The sequence below is a fragment of the Schistocerca gregaria genome, chromosome 2 (genome assembly GCF_023897955.1).
Source record: "Schistocerca gregaria isolate iqSchGreg1 chromosome 2, iqSchGreg1.2, whole genome shotgun sequence".
NCBI lineage: Eukaryota > Metazoa > Arthropoda > Insecta > Orthoptera > Acrididae > Schistocerca > Schistocerca gregaria.
Genome location: NC_064921.1, coordinates 960754010 through 960766965, shown reverse-complemented (window position 1 = coordinate 960766965; position 12956 = coordinate 960754010). Strand labels below are relative to the sequence as shown.

Genomic DNA, 12956 nt, shown 5'->3' with positions numbered 1-12956 from the left:
TGTACACCCATGCACACTGAGTAGTACAGTTTGTTTAACGTTAAACGTACACGTTAGGCATTGTTGTATGATTCATTTGTCGTTTGTAGTCGACCATTATTAAATCGTGATGCTTACAGCGCCATCTATTGCTACATTTTGCAACTATTTTCTTCTGCCATACGTTTTCCCCCTTCTCCGATAATATTCCTTTGCAATTTGACGTCATTCTGACCAGTGGTGTTATTTATACAGCGTTTTGAAAGTTTAACTATAATCACTCTGTATATTGCACAGGTCTTGAAAAAAAGGTGGGACTTAAAAAAACGTAGGGCTCTGCTTGAAAAAGTCGTATTGCCGTTCATATCTTCGTAACGAAGAAAATGAGAATAAAGGGGGTCATAAAGTTAATTCCTCCCTGATGGCTTAAGATATCCTGCTTGATACATTTTTTATTTTTTCACTGGACAAAAAGGTGTGGTCGAGATAAATCGGACATCCTGTATGTCTACAAAAGCTGTACCTCCAGAGACGTATTTCACAAAATAGAAATTCGTGTGTTGTTGTACGTTCTTCCCTTATTCGAAACCGAAGTGCAAATGTGGGTTTCAAGAAAGTTCATTTTCTTCTGGGTGAGCACCAGTCTCCGTAAATTTGAGCCGTGCTGGATAGCAGCGTGGTCTCAGGCGCTGTGCCACGGTTCGCGCGGCTCCCTCCGCCGGAGGATCGAGTACTCCCTCTGGCATGGGTGTGTTTGTTGTCTTTATCGTCAATTGGTTTAGACTAGATTAACTTTAATTTTAATAATCAACAGCCTCAGTTGCGCCGTTTACCTAGAATTTACCTAGGTGTCAGTCGGGATAACCCAACCTTCTTCAGAATAACAGAAACTACTGTTTGTCCATAGTGGACATCGTCAAGCTAAAACTACAAATCCATAAATTATCGTCAGACTATAAAACGTATCTGGAACTGCCCCGGCCCCACTTCGCGACCACGTTGCGGCAGCCACGAGTGCTGTACTGGACGATGTCCACTACGGACAAACGGTAGTTACTGTTATTCTGAAGAAGGTTTGGTTATCCCGACTGAAACCTAGGTAAATTCTAGGTGAACGGTGTAACTGAGGTTGTTGATTATTAAAATTAAAATTTATACAGTTGCTGATAGGGCCGCGAAATGTTGCAGATATTTGAATTAGATTCAAATGGCTCCGAGCACTATGGGACTTAACATCTGAGGTCATCAATCCTCTAGACTTAGAACTACTTAAACCTAAGTAACCTAATGACATCACACACATCCATGCCCGAGGCAGGATTCGAACCTGCGACCATAGCAGCCGCGTGGTTTCGGACTGAAGTGCCTAGAGGCGCTCGGCCACAGCGACCAGCTTAGATTAAGTAGTGTGTAAAGCTACGGACTGATAACCTCAGCAGTTTGGTCCCATAGGAACTTACCACCACCACCATAAATTTGGGGGGGGGGGGGGCACATCATTCCACTGAGTTGTATTTATAGGGCTGTAGACAGTGTGCTTATGGACGTTAGGTCGGTCCGGGAGGCATGCACAGATAGCCTAACACGCCGGGACGGTAGCTCAGCGTGTTCGGTCAGAGGGTTATCTGCCCTCTGTAATAAAAAAAAAAAACTGAGTTAATACACTCCTGGAAATGGAAAAAAGAACACATTGACACCGGTGTGTCAGTCCCACCATACTTGCTCCGGACACCGCTCGTCATACACGGTAAATCCGGGTTCTAGTCTCGGTCCGGCACCAATTTTCATATCTCACCAACAGGTATAACACTTGTACCTACTGCAGCTGATGCAAAATTATTCTCATTCAGCGAATTTATTTCGATCTTTATTTATACAGGCCAGTGGAATGATGTCACTCCTCAAATTTCAAGGAAGTGATTAAAGGACAGCTGAATGGAACGGCTTGTGGCAAAGATCTGGGTAAAGTGATCACCGTGGCTTTTGATTTGGACTACTGCAGTAAGAACGCACTGAAAATTATGTAATATGTGCACATGATGCCTTTGTGAAGCGTCCATATTGCTCTATTCTGCTGCGTTTTCATCACTTCATTGAAATTCCACGATTGAGTCCACTTTTCGCTCGAATAACACTCTCAGATAAGTTGAAAAGGTAAATTTGTTAGTACATTGCTAAGATACCCATCCCAAAAAGTTTCGAGGTTTCAGCAGTAAAAAATAGTGAAAAACTAGTACGGTGGTTTTGCTGCTTCAAGTGTTCTACACATGTTACCTCTAGATGTTACATACTTCTAGAGGTTTTCAGGGGACTTAGTACATCAGATTTTACCTGGGAACCCATGTCCGGAAACGTCATCCAACGACGCTACAGAGCGTCAAGGCTATATTTGTAAATGTGTGTATACATGGGGTGATTCCCTGATATGTTACAAACTTTCAAGGATGATGGAGACGGTTCAGTATACAATTTTTGGGTAAGGTTCCCTGGTCCTGAAACAAACGAATAGGAAGTTACAAGCGGAAATCATTCTGATACCTCTCACTGTGAAACACATGTACAGATACTCTTGTTGCTAATAATGTAGGGTATGGAAGTTTGAGAGGTCGTAGTACGGACCAAGACAGGAAAAATACCTACATAACATGGGCTTCAAAATGCGTAACTGAGGAGTTCAAAATGGTTCAAATGGCTCTGAGCACTATGGGACTTAACTTCTTAGAACTCCTTAAACCTAACTAACCTAAGTACATCACACAAATCCATGTCCTAGGCAGGATTCGAACCTGCGACCGTAACGTTGAGGAGTTAAGAGCACTTGTTTATCTTCGCTAGTGTGAAACACATTTTCTCTACTGAAGAAGTGTTCATGATTACTAGACATTTTTTTCTTCTTTAGCTCCATACCACCACTACTGAAACTTCTCTACCCTACAATCTTAGCAAGAACAGTTCCTGTACATGCATTCCACTGTAAAAGGTATAAGACGGTTTACACTTATAACTTTCGACTCGTCCGTTTCCGATACCGAGATAAATTGATACATTTATCCTTCTCCTTCATCCTTGAAAGTTTTTAACGTAATCACGGGCTCGCCCTGCATGTACATTCATTTACTGGTGTCGGGGCCTATATCTTTGATGCTCTGTAGCGCCGTTGGATGACATTTCCGGACATGGGTTCCTATGTAAAACTTGATTTGCTAAGTCCCCTCTACAGCCTCTAGAAGCGTGTATCATGAATTTGAAACACCCTATACATAGTCTCCCCTCACTTGAATACGATGTACAAAACGTTCATACAACCATCTGAAACTGTCAGAAAATTCCTTCTTTGGAGGCTTTATTCAACTGGCGTGTCACATTGGCTTCTATGATGAATATGTCAGCAACGCATTGACCCTCCATAAGAATTTTTGCGATTTATAATTTTGTGGTAGGTTCCTACTGATAACACCAAGTCTGTGAAGATCGCTTCCAAAAAAGACGTGTCTGGGTTTTGCATAAGTGGCAGCAGGGGTCCACGCGACATTATTCGGGAGTCAACATGTACTGGACAAGCTTTGCACACACATATCTCTTCCTCAAAACATTCTCCAGAATGTTTTGAGCACTTGATTTATATATGTTGTTCCATTGCCATTTATGACAAAGCAACGTTGACACACTACAACCTCATGTCTGCTACTTACCATTGCCTGCACAGAACTGACGGGTCGAATGCACATCAGTTGTTTACAGTGGTGAGTTCAAACTGTCCACATCAGTTGTTTACAGTGGTTAGTTCAAGCTGTCACCACAATTAGTGCGCTGACGTCGCTTACGCTTCAGGAATAAAACCAGTCTCGGATCTTTTCGGACGGGCGATGTGCAGGGTGACCCAAAAGTCCGTTAATATTTGAAAACTCGGTACTTCACGGAATAATGTAGGTAGAGAGATAAAAGTTGACATAAATACTTGAAATGACATTGTTTTTCAGTGAAACCAAAAAATGCAGTATATGATCAACGTACGGCGCTTCGTATGATGCAAAAGTAGTAATAAGCATAAGAATTGATTTTTAGCAAAGGGGACGTTCTTTGTAAGGAATGTTCAAGATATTGGCCATCATCCATTAAAGATGCCTGTGGTCCACGGACAACGTTGTGGACAGTACTGTACATCATACTGCAGTCGGATGTTGCTTTTTAACATCGGACGATCTCGGTAAACTTGCGACATCAGATAACCTCACAACCAATAGTCGTACGGACTGAGGTCTTGGGTCCTGGGAAGCCAAGCATGATGGCCTGTTGGTTCAGAACGAGATCCTCACTAAACGACATGCACAAGAGATCTTTCACACGTTTAGCAATATGGTGTGAAGCGCTATGCCTCATCGTACTTTCCAGCAGGTGTTTATCAGCCAGGCTAGGGATGATCCGACTACCTCTCTCACTACAGCTCGTTTGATACATGATTCTCATGAGGCGTCATTGACGTGTTGCTGTCAAGCGCCCTCTGTTGATCAGTATTTACACTGGCTTTTGACTTCAATGAAACCGCACCACATTTCAGGCGTGTGTGTCAAGTTTTTCGTGAATTAGAGCAGTGCGTCACCCTGTATATCCACGTGCAACATAATCTAGACAAGCCGTTAACATTTACCCTGCTGGTTAGGCAGATAGTAGATTATTCACACTTACCACGAAAGCAGTTACGAGGCAAGCAATGCACAATGACACAACGTCTCCCTCCAGTTCACTGAACTTTATCTGTGTGCCTGTTATGCCGAATAGGATCGGTTCAAAAATCATCCAAAATATCTCAAACGCTGTGGCAACAGGGTTCTGAAACATAAAAACAATGTAGTTAATTATTAATTTTCATTTGATTGAAAACTCAGTGATTTACAAGAACACTACTTATACACTGAAGCGGCAGTGTTGCCCCTCACACATAGTATGATGATGATGATGTTGATGATGCTTGGTTTGTGGAGCGCTCAATTGTGCGTTTATCAGCGCCCGCACAAATGCCCAATTTTTGATCTGCCCAATCTCGCCACTTTCATGAATGAAGATGAAATGATGAGAACAACACAAACACCCTGTCATCTCGAGACAGGCACACATAGTATGGGCAGTCGCCTCCAGATGGTGCTCATACTAAGCACTATTTTGTGATTCCGCTCCAAGACTTTCGAATAGGCCAGGCATCCGCCAATAGTTACGTCAGCGACTACAGAGAGCACTAAAATCTGGAACTACACTGAAAAAAAAAAACAATAACACCTTCATGGACTGTGGTCAGTGGCACCAGGGTGTAATACAAGCATACTAAATGAGTGCAGTGTTTGTGAATCATCTGTCACGGAAATCGACGATCAGATGGAGCCTGTCTGTGCACTACTTGTTTTGACTCAGCATGCAGTAAACGTGCTGAGTTTTGAGAGGTGAACAGTGTTAGCCACAGCAACGAAATACCTACTCCTATTGAACAGCTTCAGCCATTTGAACGGAATCGCACTATGGGCCTGCCGGAACCTGGTTGCAGGTCTCGCGATAGCTGGACGTACTGGATACAAAGTTTCGGTTCTGTGTAGCAGTTTTGAACAGTGGTCTGTGGAACATTCACACACCCAGAGATCTGGTTTTGGACGCCCATGTAGTAGAGATGCGCTTCAACAGCGACACATTGTGCAAACAGTAGTTGCCGACCGAACATCATGCAGGGACGAAATCCGTTCACATGTTTCACCTGCTTTGCTGTCAACGACTGTTGGGAACCGTCTGCTTGCAGAATGATTCAGGTCACGTAAGCTTCTGTCGAGCTACCACTGACACCATGATGCTGCCAGGCATGGCTACTCTAGGCTCGTGGAAGAATTGACTGGAGAGTGGAATGCTGTTCTGTTGTCTTCAGTGACGAGAATAGGTTCTGTCTGTATGTGAAATGTGGACATACACGTGTATGGCGTAGAGCTGGTGAGCTGCGTATTCCAGAGTGCATTCGGCCACGCCAAACAAGTCCTATTCCAGGCGTCTTGGTGTGGGGGCCATCAATTACAACTCACGGTCACATTTGGTGTTTCTGCGACGTAAAATAAGCCGCGCTTGCCACACTTCGCAGGCAGTTATCTCCGTCCTACTGCCATTTCTTCGATAGGAAGATGCTCTACTTTTTCAGCAGAGCAGTGCCCGTCCACATACGGTTTCTGCGAGGCAACGTGACTGTTTGTGTACTGTTTACTGTGACATGTGTGTGTCATTTGGTCTGAATTTGTCACCTCATGATCCTACAATGATGAACTACTTGTCATAAAACTTGTTAATAAAATGACATTGTCCTCAAGGGTGTCGCATTTTTTTTCGGCTATGTATTCGATGCATCCACTAAAAAGTTCACGGGATGACATTCATACGCCGAGCACACGATTCAAGCAACCGCACGCCGACCCTCGGCCATTTCCAGCAGTTCCCGGACAGTCGTCATTCATTTACCGTCCAGCAGTCGCCAGCAGTCAGCGTCATAGTTCCTTACAGTTGTCTGCACTGCTGACAGTTTAGTCAGCGGGACTGTCAGACGCTTACTTCATTAGTGGATCAAGTGCTTACCTATTGAGAGACAGAACGCTCACTCTCTTAATTTCAAGTACAAACAAACACCGTCCGAAAACGCCTTGAAGGCCCAACAATACCGACCGGCCGCCGTGTCATCCTCAGCCCCTAGGAATCATCGGATGCGGATACGGAGGGGTAGGTAGATGGTCAGCATACCACTCCCCCAGCCGTTGTCAGTTTCCGTGACCGGTGCCGGTACTTCTCAATAAAGTAGCTCCTCATTTTGCCTCACAAGGGCATCCCGATTGCCGAGTCTGGACGGTGATAATGATGATGTTTGGCTTGTTGGGCGCTCAACTGCTCGGTCATCAGCACCCTTTCAAAGTCCCAATTTTTACACAGTGCAATTTTTTCACAATATAATGTAGCCACTGTCACGAATGATGATGATGACGGTGAAATGATAAAGAGAACACAAACATCCAGTCCGCGGGCAGAGAAAATCTCCAGCTCAGCCGGGAATCGAACCCGGGACTACTTGATCCAGAGGCAGCAACGCTGCTGACGACCAGGATGGCGATCCATCGAAGTACTAGCCAAGCCCAACAGCGCTAAACTTCGGTGATCTGACGGGAACAGGTATTACCACTGGGGTATGGCTGTTGGCCAATTTCAGCTACAGTAGTTCGAAATCATTCAGTGTGCTATGTTAGATTAAGTTCATCAGTGCCACCACGTCTTCCCACAAACCAAAATTTAATATATTATGATACTGACGTACATTCCTGTTAATAAACGATTATTATTGTACGCATGAGCTGCAGTTAGTGCTTCTGTTAAATGTGTGCAGCTAGCGTGACAACTGGCCCCTTCCATTTAGCTGTCTATAACTGTGTGGGGGTGTTCACTGTCAAAGATGTTTTATCTCCAACTCCGATGGATGGCCTGGGACGCATTTCCGGCCATATGTCCATTTGACCTACTCTGCTCCTTCTTCGCTCAGGGATCGTTTCCTGTAGTTTGTCCCCATCTGGTGAAAGTATCGTGTATATTCACTCAAAACACATAGTCACGAAATGATAAGATAGAAGCGGAAGGAATTGAAACTTATTTGGTTGTATTAAATTTTATATTTCTATGTTGAAAATAGTGAAGTTCTTTAAAAAATTGTTTCGTGCTCTTGCTCTGTGAGGACATGCTTTCATCGGTTCGTCATACGACGAGTCCAGTAGCGAACGAATGCTCTTGTTGGTCCGCCGTACGACAGGTTTCCCTGATAAAAGATTAACTCCCTACCGTACCGTATCGCTGCCTAACCGATTAGAGACGACGCTTCCGAAACAAGCCATAGTGACGCGCGAGACTATCGAAATACGAGCCGAGCCGACATGCGGATCTCTTATCTAGATACTCGTTTATACGTGGACCCATTATGTAGATACTCGTTTATTTGTTTCACGTGATACTGTTTGAGCTGTGTCGCGAATCAATCTATCGCACCAGCTTTCGTGTGCGCTTATCTTTGCCGAGAGGGCGTCTACGGGCGGCTTCTATGAGGTCTATGTCGAGCTGGCTCTCTCTCTTACATAGTCCGCTGAGGAGACAGTTGGTTCTTAGCTGGAAGGCTCGTGAGGCGTGCGGAGCACCTGGATGTCCGATTTTGGCGGCTGTGTTTACTACGACGGGCGTGTGGGCCACGATCCGCCGTAGTTCGTGGTATAGCGGGAAGAGGGGCTTTTTCCACCGCGGTCTAAGAACTGATGATGCAAACAACCGCCTGTGCCAGAGTGCTACTCTATGCGCTCCACTGGACCGCCAGCTGCGTGTTTACGTATCTCCTTTAATATCCGGTGACGAGCTTGAAGTTGTTGTTTACATTTAGCAGTGCAGCAATGCTGTTGTAACTGCAGTTACGACAGATTATACTAGCCAGTGTCTTGCAAGGTGCGCGAACTTCGTTAATGCTCTTTAACTGGGTGGACCTCTGAGAGAAGCCGATACCCGTTAACTATCAGCTTGCTATTTAAACCATTTGATTTGTTTGACATGGTTCAGCCTCCCGTGGCGAAACTTCCTTCTGATTAGATGCTTCCTGTTTGTTGCGTTGGTCCTTGGTGAGACAAGTGGATAGGGGCATACAACATGACATTCGGTAAATTTTGGCATTGAGAACAGTTGAAGCTTGGTGTGTTTTTTAACGCTCCATCTTTGTTCATGTTGCCAGCCTTGTGGAGTTGTCCGAGCCTGGGCTCTCTTAGTGTTAACGGAACTGTCCATTTAAGACCGGTAGTTCGGGTCTTCCAACCAAATTCTGCATCTTGCGAATGAAGAAAAATTATATTAACTTACTGTAGCTCTCTGTTATATCACCTAATACCAGGATTTTTTTACTTGTCCTTTTTATATTCTAAAACAGAGTGGCGTTGACGAAAGGTGTGCAGCTAATCCCTATATTTAATCCCACAGTGTGAGATTCAGCCATTTGTTGGCACACCATATTGTGGGTGTTAATTTTATTGTCTTTGTAGTAAGAGTCTTGTGTATGTTTTGGAACCAGTTAATTTGGACTCCTTTTTTGTGTAGTGTCACGGGTTCTACCGCCCCTTGCGAATCGCTTGCAGTACCAAAAGGTGGCTCGGAACATTGTTTAAAAATTTCACCTTCGTATTTCTTATTACAGTTGTTGTATACGCTTAAAGCGTCGCCTTCAGATTTCTTAATACATTTGTTGTACAGCTCTTTTATTGATAAATCCCTTGAATCGATTTAAATTTCACAGCATGAGCCCAGTTAAGGTTCAGCTTGTAGGGAAGCAACATACTCACGCCTTATAAAATTCACATAAGTCTTTCCATTGTGTGCCAGCCTAGTCCGCTTTAACTAGCTCTGACGTCATAAATATGGCGCAATACTTTAAAATGAAGCAAATGACCTGAAAAGTTTCTAGCATGTCAGGAGTATTACAAAGTAAATATGTGTTGGATATCAGTTCAATAACTTTAACCATTTTCGTAATTTGGATGTTTTTCTGTAAAAATCATTGGCGCAACAGAAAAGAGCTAGAAACTTAAAAATTTATATTTAGATTCCTTTTGCATAATAGTTTAGAAACAGTATTCTGGATCTCACAAATCAAAATTTTAGTTGAAATTCATGATTTTCTGGTTTTTGTCTTAGAAATTAAGGAAGCAAGATAGATTAAGTAGGCGAATAAATAAAGCTAGGATGTTTAAATTTAAGTAGAAGGAAGATCCGCTATAATAATAAAAATGTGAGACGTTTCAACAGATAACTATAAAACTATAGCTATTGCGTATCTCCAAAGAGCAAGTTCAGAGCTCGTCTACTGCGTGTAGTGTAATTAAATTAATTCTCTCGCCCAAAATATTTGACTTACCCACGTCAGACTTCTATTATGATTACTTACTTGTGTGCTGATTGCACAATTAAATTGAAAGCTTCATCGGCCATCAGCAAAGGAAGCAATGATTTATTCGATAACTTAAAGTGGTGCATTACTAGCCCAGCGGCTAGTTGGAAGAGCAGATTTGATCAGGCGTTCCCTTAGCCATCCGCACCGCGGCTTTATATGTAAGAACGCTGCGCGAGAAAGAGGAAGGCCCCAGTTCTCTCCAGACGCTGATAGCGCACCACCTGTTCCGGGAGTCGCGTCGCGTCGGATGCAGTAATAAGTTACTCGGGATACGCGTAACCATGAAATCATTTTCGAGTGAAGTGTTAATTTTGGGATGACGTTAATGATCTATCTTTAGTTTGCGTATGTCGTATTTTCACGTGCTGCCGCAGGACAGACATTCTACCATTATTAGCGTGGCATTTGATGAACATTATCATCAAATTATGGCGAGCATTCACTTAAACATTTAATTTGAACAGTTATAGTTGCATTAGCGCATTAGACTCTGAACTACTCTGGTAGTTGGATTGTGTGGATTCTTATTGGTCTGTGACTTTCAGAATATAGTGAACATTTTAGAGAGAATGGTTTTTGATTATGAATCCCAGACAATCTCCTAATTCCTCAGAGCTATAAGCTGTAGCTATAAATGTATTTCTCAGATGAAGTGGGCACTAGGAAGTCTAATTACAGGCTTCACGTTTTGCTAATCACTTTCTGGTTGCCAATATTGTAGATAGAGAGCCAGTGTCGAGAACGGCAAACAGCATAACTACAAAACATATATCCTATTATTCTACCCGCCGCCCCACAAAATGGTTCAAATGGCTCTGAGCACTATGGGACTCAACTGCTGTGGTCATCAGTCCCCTAGAACTTAGAACTACTTAAACCTAACTAACCTAAGGACATCACACACATCCATGCCCGAGGCAGGATTCGAACCTGCGACCGTAGCAGTCGCACGGTTCCGGACTGCGCGCCTAGAACCGCGAGACCACCGCGGCCGGCCCGCCCCACAACCTGGGTGTTACTGTGAGTTTATGTGCATTATTTCACGCACAACTAAAAGCTTTTAAGAGTTGTCTGATTTCATTTAAAGCCTGTACCGTTAAGGTTATATTATTTTACCCTCAAGTGCTCACTGAAGTAAAGAAAATTTTTGCAGTCTTTCTAAATAATAATTCAAATGTGCAGTAATGTACAAAGTTGAGCCCCATTCGCCCATGCCTTCCCTGTCCTTTCTTGCAGAGGCATGTTGAGGCGTCTCTCTACTCTTGTAGACATTAACACTAATTTAATTCTTGTTCCTTTATGTATATCAAACGATATTTCAAGGTGTAAAAATGATTTTTTACACAGGAGTACTTCAACAGAAATTGTAATCTCCGTAGATGTTCAAACCTGATTTCTTCAGAAGGAATGTAATAACACGATGCCTAAACGTAAGTATCGTCAACAAGAAGTGTAATTAAAGTAAGAAATGCTCCGCTTGAACGCATTTGTAATAGGAAAACAGCTACAGCTCTAAAAAGTAGTAATCCTGCAAGGAGTGGTAGTTTCGAAGGCATTGTGGTATATGTAACGCCACTATACAATGCAAGTATTCCCACGTCATCGTTTCGCTTCGTACTTTGTGTTCCATGTACACGTAGCACATCCTTGTTGTCTTATTTTCCTTACTCGTCAGATTGATATGTTTTCAAACATGGGCCCAATATTGCACTTGCAGTCGTAGAGGTGTTTCACGTGGTGGTTTTCCACACTTTTAGTTGCCATCACTTGGACATTTTTTAATATTACCACCGCTACATTTATTCAGTAATAAGCATGTGTTTCCTTTCCATGACCTGCTATTGTTTTTTGGATAATGTACATACTAAATACAGCCGTACCTGACACATAAAAAAAGTATGGCTTGACTTTCGTTCCCACCAGTGTGACTCATGATGTTTACAATTGGTACGCATTTGTCTCCACTAGCGAACTCTCTAAGTATGACAAAGGGGTTAATAGTGAACAATGCTGTAGTGCCCAACGCTTTTCGGAAACGTTGTTGTTGCTGTGGTCTTCAGTCCTGAGACTGGTTTGATGCAGCTCTCCATGCTACTCTATCCTGTGCAAGCGTCTTCATCTCCCAGTACGTACTGCAGCCTACATCCTTCTGAATATGGTTAGTGTAGCCATCTCTTGGTCTCCCTCTACGATTTTTACCCTCCACGCTGCCGTCCAATACTAAACTGGTGATCCCTTGATGCCTCAGAACATGTCCTACCAACCGATCCCTTCTTCTGGTCAAGTTGTGCCACAAACTTCTCTTCTCCCCAATCTTATTTAATACTTCCTCATTAGTTATGTGATCTACCCATCTAACCTTCAGCATTCTTCTGTAGCACCACATTTCGAAAGCTTCTATTCTCTTCTTGTCCAAACTATTTATCGTCCATGTTTCACTTCCATACATGGCTACACTCCATACAAATACTTTCAGAAAAGACTTCCTGACACTTAAATCTATACTCGATGTTAACAAATTTCTCTTCTTCTGAATCGCTTTCCTTGCCATTGGCAGTCTACATTTTATATCCTCTCTACTTCGACCATCATCAGTTGTTTTGCTCCCCAAATAGCAAAACTCCTTTACTACTTTAAGTGTCTCATTTCCTAATCTAATTCCCTCAGCATCACCCGACTTAATTCGACTACATTCCATTATCCTCGTTTTGCTTTTGTTGATGTTCATCTTATATCCTCCTTTCAAGACACTGTCCATTCCGTTCAACTGCTCTTCCAAGTCCTTTGCTGTCTCTGACAGAATTACAATGTCATCGGCGAACCTAAAATTTTTTATTTCTTCTCCATAGATTTTAATACCTACTCCGAATTTTTCTTTTTTTTTCCTTTTACTGCTTGCTCAATATACAGATTGAATAGCATCGCGGAGAGGCTACAAGCCTGTCTCGCACCCTTGCCATCCACTACTTCCCTTTCATGTCCCTCGACTCTTATAACTGCC

The 12956-nt window shown here is 43.0% G+C and overlaps 1 protein-coding gene across 1 annotated transcript in view; it reads right to left on the bottom strand.

Moving 5' to 3' along the window:
- LOC126336070 (sodium/hydrogen exchanger 9B2-like) overlaps positions 1-12956 on the bottom strand; it is a 195417-nt gene that overhangs the window by 31890 nt on the left and 150571 nt on the right. Inside the window, exon 10 of the mRNA XM_049999551.1 lies at positions 4666-4809. Within this exon, the coding sequence (XP_049855508.1) occupies positions 4666-4809 (144 nt within the window). The remainder of the gene's footprint in view (positions 1-4665; positions 4810-12956) is intronic.